Raw genomic sequence first — 18,248 nt, 5'->3', positions numbered from 1 at the left:
AAAAGCAGGAGTGCCATGGGGCGCCTGAGTGGCTCAGTTGGTTAAGCGGACAACCTTAGCTCAGGTCACGATCTCACGGTTCGTGGGTTCGGGCTCTGTGCTGGCAGCTCCGAGCCTGGACCCCACTTCGGATTCTTCTCCGTCTCTCTCTCTCTCTCTGCCCCTCCCCCACTCATGCTCTGTCTCTTTCTCTCTCTCTCTCAAAAATAAATAAAATGTTAAATAAATAAATAAATAAATAAAGCAGAGGTGCCAGAGGAGGTATGCGACAGTGGGGCTCATCGAAGGGAAAGGGCCGGTTTTATTTCTGGTGACTCTTACGGAGAGATGAAGCATCCAGAAATGAAGAAAATTATTTCCAGGAAAGGCAAATAAGGATGCAGCTCTCGGATTTAATCGGTGCTGCTGGGTCAGCCCCCAGAAGGATGTAGTAACTTGTCTGTCTCAATAGCATCACCTAGGCCAAGCTGCCTTTTCCAAGCAGGAGAAAAGGGCAAAGGTTCGGTCCAACTGATCCTTCCGCATGATTCAAACGAGTGGTGGTTCTCGAACCTCAGTGTGCCCCCGAATCAACTGGAAGGCTTGTGAAACCCTTACTGATGGGCCGCACCCCAGGGTTTCTGAGTCGGTAGGTCAGTGATGGCACCAGAGATTTTGCGTGTTGACCAAGTTCTTAGCCGATGCCGAGGTTCTTGGTCCCAAGATCACATTTTGAGACCCCTGGTGGAAAGCACTCTCCTATGGGCAGCCAGAGTCTTTCAGATTCAGAACCCTTCACATTTTGTTTTCCAATACGTGGAACAGTTGCGTCTAGTTATTGGCCTTCTTACTCTATTGCGCTGACTAGAAAATGAAGCTATGTATTATCAATTGAGAATTTTATGTTGAAAACAGAAAAAAACACAAAAGAAAACAACCTCAGATGAAGAAATCTCTGTTGAAAGCCCGATCGACATGCTCACTGTCAAGTGAGTAGAGCAAAGGGCCTGGAGAAGCAGGCTTCTTATTCCTCACCCCGGTCTTCCTGTTGAGAACCTGCCTTGTGCGTCTCTTTGTGACCAAGCTTGCGTTCTGGCTCCACGAGAAGGCTGCGAAAGCGATCCCAGTTCACAGCTAAGTGATCTTAACACCACACTCGTAAGAGGGAACAAAAATTCAGTTCTCACGACCTTAAATGCTGACACTTGTCCAAAATCCCTAATGAGGAGGAAGCATGTGTCATGTACTTTAACAGAGCTCAGTGATGGTAACTGGGTTGAGAAAAGTGAAAATTTTTACTAAAGCCAAAATGACCAGTTCTAGCTCCGGGAGCAAGATAACATGACAGGAGGAACTTTCGACTTCTGGGGCTTATCTTATCTATGCAAGAAGCACATGGGGTGTTCTTTAAAATCTGATGGAAGAGATTATTACAAGATGACAGGGTCCTGGCCAGAATGTCAGGATTTATAGTCTGACTGTTACTGAACTTACATAAACCAAACTTTGGTAAAAGGCCTCCTCACTATCTGTTGTAACTGGGTCTTTCTTCCCCAAGGCTGCAGAGAATTTGCGGGGGAGGAGGGAGGCATCCGTCTCATAGCTTTTCCCCGGGGTTCAGTCGCCAAGATGCTCTTCATCTAGAAAAGGCTCTCCTGATAGGGGCTGTCGGAAAAAGCAAAGAATTGAGGCCCCAGAATCGTGAGAACTCAGGATGCCACATTGCATCAGTAAAACAGTTCAGTTGAGACCCCTGGGTTCTGTCCCTGGTCATGGTTCCAAGGGATATTTGGTGACTTCCTCTGGTATTAATCTTGGAGGACCAAAGACACAAAACTATGGTGATTTCATATCCTCAAAATATGCAATGCAAGTGTTTCTTTTTTTTATTTTCTTTTATTTTTTATTTTCTTAAATTTACATCCAAATTAGTTAGCATATGGTGCAACAATGATTTTAGGAGTAGATTCCTTAGTGCCCCTTCCCCATTTAGCCCATCCCCCCTCCCACAACCCCTCCAGTAACCCTCAGTCTGTTCTCCATATTTATGAGTCTCTTCTGTTTTGTCCCCCTCCCTGTTTTTATATGATTTTTGTTTCCCTTCCCTTATGTTCATCTGTTTTGTATCTTAAAGTCCTCATATGAGTGAAGTCATATGATGTTTGTCTTTCTCTGACTAATTTCGCTTAGCATAATACCCTCCAGTTCCATCCACATAGTTGCAAAGGGCAAGATTTCATTCTGATTGCTGAATAATACTCCATTACTCAGCATACCACATCTCCTTTATCCATTTATCCATCAATGGACATTTGGGCTCTTTCCATACTTTGGCTGTTGTCGATAGTGCTGCTATAAACATAGGGGTGCATGTGTCCCTTCGGAACAGCACACCTGTATCCCGTGGATAAATGCCTAGTAGTGCAGTTGCTGGGTCGTAGGGTAGTTCTATTTTTAGCTTTTTGAGGAACCTTCATACTGTTTTCCAGAGTGGCTGCACCAGCTTGCATTCCCATGCAATGCAAGTATTTCTAATCAGTTTTCTTGTCCAAATGACTGTTCCTCTCATTGAAATATACCTCCCATAACCAGGAAAACAGTTTGTAACCACTGGAAGGAAATTTTTTTCCTAGGAGAAGCTGAAGAGACCTTCAAACTGCCCTCAGTTCTGTGTACTTATATTACTAAAAAAGCCCTTTTATTCGTGCAGGTGAGTCGGGAGATGCTGTCCCTCTTTCCTCCCTTCTAAAGCTGCTCTGTATTGTGGGTTGGTTAAAGTTTACCCTTTTGCAAGAGTGTCCTTACTAATAAATAACTCATTTGTAAAGCTTCAGAGACAAAGCTAAAAGGATTTCGGTTCTGCAGGAATGAGGTTTTCACCACCACATACCTTGCCTAGAGGTACATTGCTGCTTTTGTTTGAGGCCAGTTGGTCTGGAGTGTCAACAGCTCCTGGGGTGCACAGAGCCTCTTTCCCAGGGGTCAAGTGCACACAGCCCCACTTCCTCTCATAGCGTCCTTTGAAGCAGAGGAGAATCGGGCTCTTATTATCTCCCTTATATAAAAAGGAGAATCGGGCATGAGGTGGGGAGAGATGGGGGGGGGTGCGTGGGGTAGGCGACTCGTCCGAGATCACCCTGTAAACGGATCTCCTTCATCCACTATCAGTCACAAAGCTTCTTGAAGCAGGTCACAAGATGAGGAAAGATCACCGGGGGTTTCAGTAAAGCAAGAGACTAGAGAGCATACTAGAGTGTTCTCAACTCTGCTGCTGAACACCTGTTGTACTTTTTATCCTAGTCATGTATATTTTCTGGAAGAGTCCCATTTTACATATTTCATGCTTTGGTTCCTTAAACCATAAAAATATCCCAGAAACGTCACTGAGATCCAAACTGTATCTTTGGTTACCACAGGCCCCAAGTTTTGGTAATATAGTCATCATAATTTTCACTGTCAATACGTATCGCTGGCTAATTCAGAGGAGGTCTCTAGAAGCAACAGGCGTTCTAGGAGCTTCTATTCCACTATCTGGCATCATTTTTAAAAATTTTTATTTAAAAATTTTTTTAATTAAAAAAATTTTATTAACGTTTATTTACTTTTGAGAGAGAGAGAGAGAGATACAGAGAGAAAGAAAGAAAAAGCAGGGGAGAGACAGAGAGAGAGAAAGGGAGACACAGAATCTGAAGCAGGCTCCAGGCTCTAAGCTGTCAGGGCAGAGCCTGACATGGGGCTCGAACTCACAAACTGGGAGCTGAAGTCAGACACTTACCGGACTGAGCTGCCCCGGTGCCCCCCTACAAAAAAAAGTTTTTTTTTAAGTTTATTTATTTTAAGAGACAGAGAGAGAGAGAGCATGCAAGCACGTGTGTCACTTGGGGAGGGGCAGAGAGACAGAGGGAGGCTCCACACTGTCAGTGCAGTGCCCAATGCGGGGCTCAAACCCACCAACCATGAAGTCAGTCCTGAATTGAAGTCAGATGCTTAACTGACCAAGCCACCCAGGTGGCCTTTTTTTTTTTTTAACTTTTTAAAAAGTAATCTCCATGCCCAATGTGGGGCTTGAACTCACGACCCCAAGATCAAGAGTTGCATGCTCTACTGACTGAGCCAGCCAGGCGCCCCTCGGCTGTCTGGCATGATTAGCATGTCCTCAGCCTTGGATCTCCCAGAGTGGGGCATCTGCTTCCCAGTGACTGCTCAATGGTGTGACGTTTAGAGAAGGGCAAATGGCCTTTGAACCAAATACTGGGTCTTGTTGCTTCACTTGACGGTGTGGGGAGAGAATGAGGGAAAGACGGATGTGAGGAGGAACGGCCTGCTTTGCTCCTGGCCCAAGACTGGCCCATTGTGCAAGGTCGAGGACAACAACCGCTCTCTTTAACGAGGTGCTGTGTATGGCCTGCATACCTGCGTTCACAGCCACGGCGAAGCTTTGGAATCTAAGCCCTGCATTGTTCCAAGGTTTACCAGGAAATGCTGTTTGTCTTGCCCGGGAGCCAGCTGTGGGGCTGTCGATGGGGGGAGGGGGGGGGGTGTTCCCTAACCACTTCGACGGATACCTGGTTGATGTATAAACGATATTCTTGCCCCAGAAACACTAACGCCATGGAAACCGCTCATTCACAAAAACAGGAGAAGGAAAAGAGAGAGAGTGGTAAATTCGGGTCAGAGGCAGGAGAAAAAGAGCAAACAGGCGGGGCTTGGAGCTTGCAACTGAGATGTGGCATGCATTAGGTATGAAGTTAGGCTACTGAAGCCGAGATTAGTTCCCGAGATCTAAACCGAATGTCAGCTGAGTCCTCGGCTCAAGAAAAGACAGTGTCTTCTAAACGAGCTTTGCTATGTCGTTATTCTTAAAAAACTTTAGAAGACCATAGTTTAAAAAGGCTTACTATTTTATTCCACTGGGGCTGAATTAGTGAACTACAAGAGAACCGCGGTGAGGAGGTATGTTATGTCGCTGTCTCTATACACTTTTTATTACTTACATCACCACATATATTCGCTTCATTGTGGATGAGAATCCCTTCTGGCCTCAGGGCCAGTCAGCTAGAGTTACCAAATCTGTAATCTTAAATTTAGGCCATCACTTTTCTTGTTCCAATTACTTTCTACCTCCTTCAGAGCCTTATCTAAACCACCCACCCTAATAATCTCTTATAGTCAGGAAAGCACTGACTACATATAGACTGCGTATTCCTTATTCCTACCCGAGGTGGAAAAGGCAGAACTGTTAGACACATTATAGTTCACGTCAGCCAAGGGAGCTGACGTGGTCTTACATGTTCTACTCAAAGGGTCTGTGTGTGTATTCAATACATATATTATTATATATTAGTAGCTGACACATTACCAACAATAGTAATATACACGCGATCTTCCACAACTTATCCCTTAACATCGGCATTTTTAAACAGGTGATTTCTCGGTGCTAACTTTAGAGCTAAATCAAAGCAAACTACTATTTCCAACATTTCGTTATATTTTTAAGTAATCGTTTGCCTTACTAGGACGGAAACTCTGGGTGCACCCTCTCACTCCCTGACTCCAGAATTAGCACAGCCTTTGTTTCCCAATATTTGTCCAGGACTTTCGTATTGAAACAGGGCACACCCATGAGTAACACTGATTTCTCGTAGCCAAAACATGTCAGAATGGATACCTGTCCCTTCTATTGAGATAATGGACAGAATGAGAAGCATGCCGTCACCATAAAGGAACACCAGGTACCATGTCACCATGAAAACAAGTTTCAGGATTCGTTGTATGTGAACTTGTGTTTAGTGCTGCTTGTGCAAGAGACAAGCTTTTTGAGCTGGAGGACGATTTCAAAAGCCAACACCTGTTTCAAAATCGGGCCAAGAGTTCCCAGTTGCATTTTGAAATCTCAACATAATCTTCCATTTGGGGATATTATCCACATAGGTTTGGGGAGTTGCAAAAAGAGAACATAAGCAGACAGATGTGCACGAATCAAGAGATCCTATTTCCCACTAAAAATACAGAACAGACTACTGCTGCTGGACACACTAGGATGTTAAGTGGGCACACCAATCACAGAACATTTCTAATGCAGGTAGGTGGAAGGGTGTCCTGATACGGTGGGTGGTGAGCCCAGGGGACAGCATCTAAAAGTGAGGTGGGGGGAACACCTGGCTGGCTCAGTAGGTAGAGCATGTGAGTCTTAATCCCGGGTTCATGAATTCAAGTCTCATGTTGGGTCTAGAATTTGTAAAATAAAGGAAAAGAGAAGAGAAGAGAAAAGAAAAGAAAGAAGAAAAGAGAAGAAAAAAGAAAAGAAAAAAAAAGAAAAGACAAGAAAGGAAAAGAAAAAAAAGAGTTGGGGAGAGCAGCGGGCCCATTAGCCAAGTATATGGAGGACAAACACTGCCCTCTACTGGCAGAGGATAAGGGCTGTATATAGTCCAGATTAATAATACTTTCAAGTTACTATCTTAATACATAATCAGAAAATAAAATATTTTTTAAACAAATTTTATTTATTTTTTTTGAGAGACAGAGAACGAGCAGGGGAAGAACAGAGGGAGAGGGAGACACAGAATCCAAAGCAGGTTCCAGGCTCTGAGCTGTCAGCACAGAGCCCGATGCGGGGCTTGAACCCATGAACCATGGGATCATGACCTGCGCTGAAGTCAGATGCTTAACCGACTGAGCCACCCAGGCGCCTTGAAAATAAAAGTTTTTAAATAATTTGAAGCTTCATATCTAGGGGCCATGAGGATCTTTTTTAAGTAAACTGTTCAACAAGAAATTTTCCTATCTTACTGAAAAGAAGTTTTTCCTATTAAATCTTTGATGTTAGTCATTGGACTGGTTCAAGTGTCACTGTTACTGAGATGCTAAAGACCAGCAAAATGCTCAAAAGGTTATTATCAAGAAGAAGGCTCAAGGGACCCATTTATTCAAGATGATGGGAGCTGGTTTTAGAAACAACAGCTGTGACAACTCCAAGCACACAGAACTGACGACCTGATTTCAAAGCTTGAATCACAATACCTGCCACGTGAAAGCACACCTCAACCCGTTTCTGTTCTATGACATCGGAGGAACAACAGCTGGCCAATCTCAGTTGTTGGGAAAACCGAATGAGGTATTATGTAAACAGAAACTCTTCATAAATTGCAAAGTGCTGTGCAACTAGTGTTAAATTACTGCATAATAATGTTCATGGACCAGAGTCAAGGGAGTTCCAAGTGTATTTATGCCTCTGATGTTTGATAGTTTTTTAAATTCTTTACACCAGAATTGTACTGAATGCATTTCTTCAGCATTGTACTAAAACAGAAATTGGGTAGGTTAATCATAAAACACCTAGTGATTGTTGAAGAAAAAGTGGCTGGTTCTTCTGAAGTCAACTTTGACCTGGGACAACTCTAAGAAATGGTTACGTAGTCACTGAGAGGTAACAGCCTGTAGAAACATTTAATTTCAGAGCCAAGCTGAGTTTGTATGTCAATTACAACACTTAGATGACAAGGCAAGAATGTAAACAATGGGAAAGGATGAAAAGAATAAAAGCCCTAATAGCTACAACATCAGCCCAATTCTAAAGGGGGGTCTTACATGATATATCCAAGTAATATTTAATTCTAAATTGCAGGTTAGTATAGTTCATATGGGTATTTGAAATTGAATGCAAGTATCTGTCTTTTGAGCATATTATCTTCTTATATTACCGTTGAAGCAATTTTGCCCTCCACAACCTAACCTTCGATGTGAACATGTGGAAAAATGCTAACTAGGAATCCTCATGCATTTTGGTCCCAAGCTCCCCTGATTAATCAAGTTAGGGAATCTGCTTCTTCATTACATACTCTTAGGCATTAATTACTCCTTTTGACTTTTAGACAAGACATGCCTTTCTTATTACCAACACCAGTGATGGTCACTGTGTCTAAAGAATTCATTCGGGGAGCAGGTCGCCCCCCCCCCCAAAGTCAGGCTGGACTGGGAGCTGACAGGCCAAGGTGGTCAACTGTATGATTAGTGTATTTGCTTGAGTGTTATAAGAAGTACACGGAGCACGCATCTGGGTTATAAAAGCCCTTTTATAAAGCCATTTTTAAACAAAACAAAAAAAAGTTTACAAAAGAAAAAAAAGATACAGAAAAAGAATAACTTGCTTCATATGTCCCAAAAAGAGAAAAAAATAAAGGGGACAATGCCAACATGCTCAACAATAAAGGGTTCTCTTTCTTATTTTTTAATACAAAATACAAGCAAAGGATACACATACTCAAAACAGAGCTCAGGAGCAGACACGCAGTCCTGGAGACCCTTCAATAAAAGAAAGCAGGAGTTTGTTTTTTCTTGGTCTATGCAGATACATACAGAGACTGGGATATGTAAAAATTAAGGATCACAAAAGACCATCACACAAGTCTACCAATGCATGTTGCATCTATAATTCACGAACATGGTCAACAAAATCATGTTCACTTCAACCTCATTTCATTTAAATTAAAAAAAAAAATCTTTTAAATAAAGTGGTTACATTCAAACTTTAACTTCCTTAAGTACCATGCTGCAGATTTCAGCACTGTTAAGGTATTGCAAGAATGCCCAACCGTCAGGTGTCTGATCATGTATCTATAGCAACATTGCAATATTAAGAAAGGGATGCCCCCGTCTCGGCCCATGGACTGATGAAATACATTTAAACAGGTTCCTCTCAATAACCCTTCCTGCTCAGAAGGTAAAAGATTCAGAACTAAAATCAAGGAAGACTGGGAGTTTTAGAGCTGGCAAAATGAAGTCTGAAAGGTGAATGGAGGCGAACAATTACTGAGAACTTGGCTGCTGCTTAACCTGGCAAGTCTGGAAGTCTTTCCTTAAATCTTGCAGGGATTAGATGCGTAAGGTTTGCTGCAACATGTTCATGGTAAACAAACTAGGTAGAGCTCTTATTTACAAATCTTGTAACAAATACTTCTGGAGGAAAAGAAGAAAAGAATTCACTAATTTCCAGAAGACAAAAGTTTTAATCGCCAGACATATACAAACACACACTCACACACACACCCACACAATACTTCAGGGGTTTTTATACATGTTATTTAGGGCATAAGCTGAGTACTCTACCCCTACACCCCATTGAAAAAGGAACAACGAAAAAAACCACCCCAATTTTACCCTCCCCCCATAATCTAGAAAACCCTCCCTTCACCCCTGATGTACAAAGTGTATGCACAATGGTGGCATTCCACCAGCCACACAAAGCATGCTCAAACAGATGTCACCCGCTCACGCACTCCATTGGCATGGCAACAGGCAGGTTTACGGGACTCTTCCCAATAGTGGTTAATACACAGTCAGCACCACTGTGAATTTTGTGAATTAGGCTTTGAAAGAAAGTGTTAACTTAGCGATTTGGGATTCAGAAAGTCATTTTGTATCAAGTGTATCCCAAGACGAGGGGAGAATAGGTTGCAGACTAAAACTTTGCTATAGGTAGCCTGATGTCCCAATATTCAAACTAACTCCCTTTTCAAATAAACCCAGCTCTATGAACACAGAAAAAGACAAATTTTCTAACCTCGAGAGCATACGGCTTGTTTTATTCTCCCCCTCCCTTGGCAGGGAACATTTATTACTTGTTCCTCTTAAGTATCTGTCTGAATGCCATTAAAGACCAGAGGCCAGGTTCTGTCCTTCCCAAATGCCCAAGGTGACAGTTTCTTCACAGCGCAGCTACTGGCGATGCAGGAACAGAAAGAACTATTCAAATCAAAACTCCCACTCTTTAGAACAACAACGGCCACATGATCTTTTATAAAGCTTTCCCTGTTGCTCCTGGTAGATTCTGTTCTTGCCTTACTACTACTCTCAAAGCATCTCCTAAACTGGTTTAGAGAAAAGCAGTTCCTTCTTCCAACCAGTACCCTTAAAATCCACCTGTTACTTGAATGTTCCTGGATAAAAGAAGAAAAGTTAAAAAAAAAAAAAAAAAAAAAAAAAAAGCTCAAGTTCAGTCTGGCTGACCATTTCCAGAAGTGTCAAAAACTCTACTGGATCATAACCTCAGATTCCACTCTTCATTAGCTACCTGTAAGAAAATGCTATTTCAACCAGTGCCAAGAGTAAGTGCTGAACTGAAGACTGAAATGGGGCAAACCGGGTACTGTGAAAAACAAACAAACAAACAAACAAAAAATCAGTATCCAAGCTCCCCTGTGGGAAGTCGGATTAAGTCTTCCACTGTTACCTCCCTAAAGGAGGACACACCCACTCATTTCACTTCATGGACTCCACCGGCAGTGGGGATATGAAAGGGAGAGAGGTTTCAAAAAGCAGGACAAATCTACCATCACCGAAACTGAAGTGTCATCTCTGGGCCCGCTCCATTGATTCCAATCGGAGGTGGGGAGGGATGAAAACAGCAGCACGTCACGGGTTTAAGAAGATGGAAGCCGCCCATTTCTAGCTGTGTCTGTCGGGGAGGGAAGTCTGGAAATTAAGGGTCTTAAGAACTAGAATGTAGTGTCAGCACAGCTGCCGAAATCCATGCTCCAGAGGTAAACCTAACAGAGCGAACAGAATTCAGGTAATGGCAAACAAGCACCTTCCAAGTGTACGTCCCACTTCCTGAGCACTGCAAACGAGACCCTGAACGACGCCACGGCCACTTCGCCACAGGCGCGCTAGAGGGAAACACAGGGGGTTAGTCAAGGGTGGTGCCAACGGCCAGTCACTAACAGCTTCTAGCTTGTCCTGACATCGCCATCAAACCTGACTATTGAGCACCTGTTTCCAGTTGAGCCACCACAGTCGTCCTCCTATACGCATGCATGATTTGAAGGGAGGGCTAGAGCGTTTTCAAATCATCGATAAAAAGCGGAGAGAACAAAGGTCATTCAGAGCCTGTCTCACTTGGGGACACAGACCCTTTTGTCTAGTTCATTAGAAATATAGAAGACATTTTCAATCTCATCAATTAATTTTTAAAAAAGGGATCCCAACCAAATGCACACAAATAACCTAGAAGTCAGGATTACCTCTAAAGAATGAGCGTATATCACAGAGATGTTAGTGCAGATTAATATATAAAGAGACTGTGTTACATAAAATACAGAGGCTAAAGTTTTAAAAGACCCCCCCCCGCACCCCAATCTTCACGAAACATAACCTAAGAAAAGTCCAAATGTTACTAGGAATGTAGGACTTAAAGTTATAAACCCCTAAAAACAGAAGTGCATGGTGGAAACACTGATAGGTCTTTTACTGTATGAACACAAACCTTCTTGTTAAAATTGGCTACCTGAACAAACCCACTAAACCAAATAGAATAATCTTTAACACCCTCATTACAAAGTTCACAACTATAAAGTTAACCATCGTGGAAGGTAATAATCCAACCGCTACTTAGGTTCAAGTTTTGCATTTTTGGCCAAGTACTAAAATCTCCAAATCCATTCTTTAACACACGCAGTGCCCGGCAGTGAAATGACTCTGCCACTGGGCGCTATTTTAAAAAGTCACAGAGGAAGGATAGTCCTTAAAGTGTCTTAAAAATCAGAGTAAAAATATTCCTTAAATAACCTTTTGTCCTAGAACATCTGCAAGAAAGCCACGTCGTCTGAGAGAAAAACATGCTCTAACTTAAAAGATAGAAGGAAAACCGCATAGGATATATCGAAGCAGCAAACCTAGATAAGAAGGCAGAGGTTAAACCTCAACCATGTTTTCAACTTAGTAGCACACTAAGACCCCTAAACCTTGCTCCCTTTAGCTCATGGTATCAGGATGCAGAGGATCCAACCTACGGACCCCTGTCCTGACTGCTTTCATAAGGCATGTAAAGTCTATTCTCGGTGCACACAGGCCTCCTAAACACATGGTTTCTCTAGCCCTGAGCCCCTTCCACTTTGGCTTTACACAAAAGGGGCACCAGCAGAAAGACAAAAGCAAATCAAAGAGTGTGGGAGCAGCATTTAACAGACTCCCAATCAAGCAGGGAATATGAAGTGAAGAAAGGAGCCAGGAGAAATCAGAGCTGGCAGGCTCTCGGGCGGGTAAGCAGTGGTACCCCATGTAGTAGCGGGAAGCCCAGAGATGAGCTTCATGTGTCTGCGGAGAAATGGGAAGGCAGGTGTATGAAGAGAAAAATGTTCTTTCCCCAAATAAAAACAGAGCATGGTTCATGGGATCTGAATGCACACTTACGGCATAAAAGAATTTCAATTTTCGGTTTTCATAAAGGAAAAATCTCAAGTCTCTGTGATTGAGTTTCACATTAATTGGTACTTTATTTGCTTAAAACCTAAACATTGTCAGTTAAGAAGAAATCCACTCTGGTGTATAGATCTTGCCATTTAAATTCTAGGTTTGTTTTTGTTTTTTGTGGGGTTTTTTGATCCTTGGTAAAATTTTATCCAAGAAACAGAATAGATACATATATATTTAAAAACATGAACCACTAGAGAATGAAATAGGAAATCAAGAGTGACTTAAGTTTTGGTGGCCCTTGTGTTTTTTTGTTTGCTTTTTTTTTTTTTTTTAAAGTTCCTGAAAGACTGTAGCAGGGTAAAAGGATCACTGGCTCCCGGTCTCTTTGAGATAACAGGTGACGGAATTAAACAAAACAAAACAAAACAAAACAAAACAAACCCACCCCCTCACACAAGGTCAGGTGACCCCATTCCCTGCCCTGCTCCCTCGGTAAAAAATACGAATACTTTTAGTAACAATTCAGAATTCAGCATTCAGCTTTATCTCCTACCTGCCCCATCAGTGGAAGTGTAACATCATGATTTTTTGTAGACATCTATACTTGTGTATATAGACATATAAACTTGTATTAGATGACAACTGATTTTTTTAAGTCCAGGTAGAGAAAGAAGCAATCATTTTTAACTAAACCCCTTCTATGTTTTTTGATTAGGGTTCAACTTGCTACCGTTTAGCAAAAAGCAAAATTTCCATAGCGTTCACCTCAAATCTTATTGCTTTACAACTGTGGTATACCTTCCATTAAAAATAAAAAGATGAAGCAGTCAATCCAGTGATTACTTTGACATGGCTTTCATTAGGAAGGGGTGGGAAAGAGGGGTGACGGCAAAGAAAAGACCAAAAGACAAAAAAGTAAATTAAACATACAATGGTTTTCTTGGAAAAAAGAGAGAGAGAGAGAGAGAGAAAGACAGAGAATGTTATTTTCAAGAAAAGGGAAAAAGCATTGAAAGCCCATGAGTCAAGCCATAGCCAAAACCATGTTCTATCTTAAGTAAGTTTTTTTTCCCCCTTTTTCTTTTTTCTTTTTTTTTTTCTCTTTTTTTTTTTAATAAAATCTCTCCCCAAACCATCATCACTTTTTTAATCCTCCCCAGACTGGGCTTCATCTTCAGACCCTTCATCCCCAGATTTCTCAGGTGGAGGGCTGGCAGAGGGTTTCTTTTCTGGAGGGCTTTCTGGTTCCTCGTCTTCTTCTTTGGGAGAAGGAGTCTTTTCCTTTGATGCCTTGGAAGCTGTGGGGCGACCCACCTTCCCTTTGCCTTTCACAGGGCTTGGAGTCACTGAAAAGAAAACAAATACCAATTTGGGGAAGGGAAGAGAAGAGAAGAGAAGAAAAGGTCTTTAATAAAAATCAGCCATAAACAAAACTAGAAGAATAAAATCTATCAAGACAACATCCTAACTGACTAAAAAAATCGAGGTGGGCACTGGTTCCCAATCACTTTTGCCAACACCGTGGTGTTATGTTTTCAGTAACGTTTCTAATAAAGAAACAGGATGCTACAGAAACTGCACACTATCCTTAGTGGTTTGTGAAATGAAAAGTTGTTTCTGATAAAGGTTTTGTTTAAAAAGTGGGTCGGGGGGCGCCTGGGTGGTGCAGTCGGTTAAGCGTCCGACTTCAGCCAGGTCACGATCTCGCGGTCTGTGAGTTCGAGCCCCGCGTCAGGCTCTGGGCTGATGGCTCAGAGCCTGGAGCCTGTTTCTGATTCTGTGTCTCTCTCTCTCTGCCCCTCCCCCGTCCATGCTCTGTCTCTCTCTGTCCCAAAAAATAAATAAACATTGAAAAAAAAAATTAAAAAAAAAAAAAAATAAAAAGTGGGTCGGGGATGGGGTGCCTGGGTGGCTCAGTTGGCTGGGCATCTGACTCTCAATTTCAGCTCGGGTTGTGATCCCCGGGTTGTAGGATGGATGGAGCCTTGAACTGAGCTCCATGCTGAGCAAGGAGCCTACTTTAAGATTCTCTCTCTCTCTCTCTCTCTCTCCTTCTGCCCCTCTCCCCTGCTTGTGCACTCTCTCTCAAATTAAAAAAAAAGGGGGGGAGGTCAAGAAGAATGGATACAACAATGTGAGTGGAAACTAAAGCCATCAAATTCTTAAAAAAATTTTCTAAGGATGTATCATTTTATTATTTTTAAAGAAAAAATTTTAAGTTTTATTTATTTTGCGACAGAGATGTGACCTGAGTCAAAGTTGGCCACTTAACTGACTGAGCCACCCAGGCGCCCCGATTTTAAGTAAATTCTACACCCAAAGTGGGGTTTGAACTCATGACTGAGATAAGAGCCCATGCTCTACCAACTGAGCCAGCCAGGCGCTCTCATCAAATAACATACCTTTTGACAGTTCCAGGATTCCTCTTTTTTTTTTTTTTAAATGCTTATTTATTTTTGAGAGAAAGTGAATGGAGGAGGGGCATAGAGAGAGGGAGACAGAGAATCCCAAGCAGGCCCACATCGTCAGTGCAGAGCCCCACATAGGGCTCGAACTCACAAACCGTGGGATCATGACCTGAGCATCCTGATTCAAAACTGAGATGGATGCTTAACCAACTGAGCCACCCACGTGCCCCAGACCGTTCCACAATTCCTAATGGTAAGAAGTGGTAAGTGAAAAAAATGTAAAAATCACCAGTTCTATTTGCCAGAAAAAACAAAGCAAATCGAACTTTGAGTTAAATAACAAAGTAGCTATGAAAGGGGAATATCTGGCAGAAACCACAAGGGCTCAAAGAAACCGAATCCATGTTGCCAAGTGTGGTTTCGTTAGGCTAGCACAAAGGACCGTGCACGGATCAGAACAGAGAACTGAAATAGGATTACAGGTGTGCATTTTCACAATTTCAAGTCTTTACTAGCTGCTGGGATTGTGATGTCGGTGAGAAAAAAGAGCAGGAACAGCTATCCTGATGCAACGTTTCCAGCACTGTGCCTGACACGAACAGGTGGCTGCCAAAACTTGCCACGGAAGGCAGGAGCTGAAGAACAGGGCTGAGCCGCCAGACTCTTGCAGGGGCTAGAGTCTTATTAATAATCAAATAAGGGATACTTCCAACTGTGGAAGACGGTCCTTTCAGAATTCCTTCATTCTTGTTAGGCATGTGGCCACTGCCAACCCCTAATGAAGAATTTCTGTAGAGAAAAGTGTATTGGTTCTTGAAACTTTTCAAAGCGGCAATTTAATTTCACTTCTGCACCACTCACCTGTAGCCTTTAGCCTGGGTTTGGGCATTTTCTTTTCTTTTCTCTCAGGTTTGGACTTCTTAACCATCTTTTTGTTTTTCTTTTTTGAACTGCCATAGTCACTATCATCATCATCTTCCATGAGGAAATCTTCATCGCTGCCGGAATCTTCTGAGAGGAAAGAAGAATTTCAACGTCCAGCTTAACGTACACATCCTTCCAAGTGAACAAAGGGAGACCGTGCTAGGCACGACTGGAGGACGGGATCTGGGAAATAAACACTCGGATTCTGCCGGCAGCTGTGCTACCCATTTGGCTGGAGTCGTCGTCAGCCCCACGTGTACAGCGGGCTTAGCCCGCACACGCAGGTGACGCCACTGACTTGTTTGAAGAGTCGGTTGAGAACGGGAACAGATACCATTTAATCTGAATAAAAACCGCAGCCACCAAATAACTTTTGGTAGTTCCATCACCCCCCTGTAGTACTGGGGAGACCGGGGAAATGAAACGGCACCAGTTGGGTGTGTGCTGGTCCAACTATGAACCAATGAAACAAGAAAGCTAAACACAAAGCAAAAATACACAGAATCAATAAAGCTGAGTCATGTGTGAAGCATCTAGATTCTGCTATGAATGCTTTTGCTGGGGGACGAGGTCTACCCCTTCCACTCCCAGGCCGAAATGCCAATCCTAATCACAACACCCACCGTGTAACTGCTGTTCTAACAAGCTCTCATTCAGTATTTGAGTTCAAACGATGGACATCATAATCAAAGAGAGTCTGTGAACCTCAAAAGTATCAGCAGGTATGAGAAACAGTCATCTCTTCTAACAGCGAGGATCTAATTTAAGGGACCGGCTGCCATGTTTAGTATCCACGACAACCCAGAAGCCATCGAGGTCACAAAGTACAGTCATGACCAAAGTAACAAGCCAAGTCTACATACTCTCTTGGAACGGTGCCTCATCTTCCTCTTCTTGCTCTTCTTCGCTGCCCACGTCCTCCATGAGCATCTCTCTCTGTTTGGAAGCTGCTTTAGAGGCTGCCTGCCGTTGCTGGCGCACATTTTTATGATCTTCTTTTTCATCTTCACTGTCCTCTGTAATACCGAAGTTATAATGCAACAATCGAAGAGTTGTGCATTTATCTGACAGCTGACCAGAAAAGCCAGCATGAGCTATAACCTTCAGCTTTATTTCACTCAAAAAGGGTAAATTCTATCCCTAAAAACTCCTACAAAATATACAAAAGAGGAGCTAAAATTCAAAGCACGAACTTGAAAAATATCATGTACTCATTAGTACATAGAAAATAACTTAGGAGGGGCACCTGGGTGGCTCGGTTGGTTGAGCATCTGACTTCAGCTAAGGTCATGATTTTGTGGTTCATGAGTTCGAGCCTCACGTCAGGCTCTGTGCCAACAGCTTACAGCCTAGAGCCCGCTTCAGATTCTGGGTCTCCCTCTCTCTTGGCCCCTCCCTTGCTTGTACTCTCTCTCCCTCTCAAAAATAAATATACATTAAAAAAAAAAAAAGAAAAGAACTGAAGCATGTAGTTTTAAGTAACAATAAAGCTGAATTTAGGTGTGAACATCTACTTTAAACTCGTATCATTGTGTTGCCCTAAAATTATCAATTACATTTCAATCTATGTTCAGTTTTTATTTTTATTTAAAAAAAATTTTTTTTAATGTTTATTTATTCTTGAGAGAGAGAGAGAGTGAGAGAGAGAGAGAGGGAGAGACAGACAGACTGAGCGTGAGCAGGGGAGGGGCAGAGAGTGGGAGAAACAGAATCTGAAGCAGGCTCCAGGCTCTGAGCTGTCAGCACAGAGCCCGACGCGGGGCTCGAACTCACAGGCCGCGAGATCATGACCTGAGCCGAAGTCAGACGCTCAACCGACTGAGCCACCCAGGTGCCCCTATGTTCACAGTTTTTAGAAACTAAAGTTAGAAAAATATTTTATTTTTTTTTAAGGTTTATACATTTTTCAGAGACAGAGAGAAAAAGCATGAGTGGGGGAGGGGCAGAGAGAGACACACACACAAAGAATGTGAAGCAAGTTCCAGGCCCTGAGCTGTCAGCACAGAGCCCCACACAGGGCTCGAACTCATAAACTGCGAGATCATGACCTGAGCCAAAGTCAGACGCCCAACGGACTGAGCCACCGAGGCACCCCAGAAAAATATTTTTAAATAGAAGAGGGGAAGACTCCCGAGGATAATTATTCTAAGATACAAAATCTATTTCTTTTCAACTTAGGCAGTCAGATAACACACTTGGAAAGGAACGAAAGCCAATAGCTCAGTGGAGTGCATGCAGTGGGACTGTCGGCCCTCCACGTATTAGCCAACAGCAATCCTATTTAGAGGGACATCCAGGAAAGCAAAAGCATGGGAATGTAGGTCAAAACTAAAGTGGTTGGGGGCAGTATAGAATAAACCCTCAGTTCTTAGGAGAGTTAAATTTGGAAAAATAACAGCAAGTAATCAGGATCTTACATTGTATTTGGCCATGGGGTCTCTATTAATTCTTTCAAGTTAAAACTCTTACCCCAACAGCCTGCTCTGTGGCTACCGTTTCAAAGGACTACTTCCCGAGCTAAAGTAAGGGCAAAACTATCTTCTGTCTGCTCTTCACTCTAGAGTTCCTCGCCACATGCCTTAGATCTGTCACTTCCTATTATACACACTCTTTAAAATCTATTCAGTTTGATGGCTGTTATTTGTTTATGCAAATAGTTTTCAGTGTTGATTATGCATTAGAATAATCTGTAAATATTTTTAAAAAACAAAGCCCCAATGTCCCACCGTGACCTACTGCATCAGA

The 18,248-nt window shown here is 42.6% G+C and overlaps 1 protein-coding gene across 2 annotated transcripts in view; it reads right to left on the bottom strand.

The window, feature by feature from the left end:
• Positions 1-12,226: 12,226 nt before the first annotated feature.
• Positions 12,227-18,248, bottom strand: part of NUCKS1 (nuclear casein kinase and cyclin dependent kinase substrate 1) — a 27,985-nt gene continuing 21,963 nt past the window's right edge. The window contains exons 5-7 of one of the 2 annotated variants that reach the window (XM_086693902.1): positions 16,367-16,519; positions 15,441-15,587; positions 12,227-13,517 (exon numbers count right to left, since the gene is read on the bottom strand). In XM_086693902.1, the coding sequence (XP_086550028.1) occupies positions 13,318-13,517; positions 15,441-15,587; positions 16,367-16,519 (500 nt within the window). In that variant the 3' untranslated portion in view covers positions 12,227-13,317. Of the gene's footprint in view, positions 13,518-15,440; positions 15,591-16,366; positions 16,520-18,248 lie in introns of both variants that reach the window. The other variant, XM_086693901.1, reaches the window with a different exon arrangement.

The sequence above is a fragment of the Puma concolor genome, chromosome E4 (assembly GCF_028749965.1).
Source record: "Puma concolor isolate L17-30 chromosome E4, mPumCon1.1.hap2, whole genome shotgun sequence".
In the NCBI taxonomy this organism is placed as follows: domain Eukaryota; kingdom Metazoa; phylum Chordata; class Mammalia; order Carnivora; family Felidae; genus Puma; species Puma concolor.
This window is presented reverse-complemented; position numbering and strand designations above follow the sequence as displayed.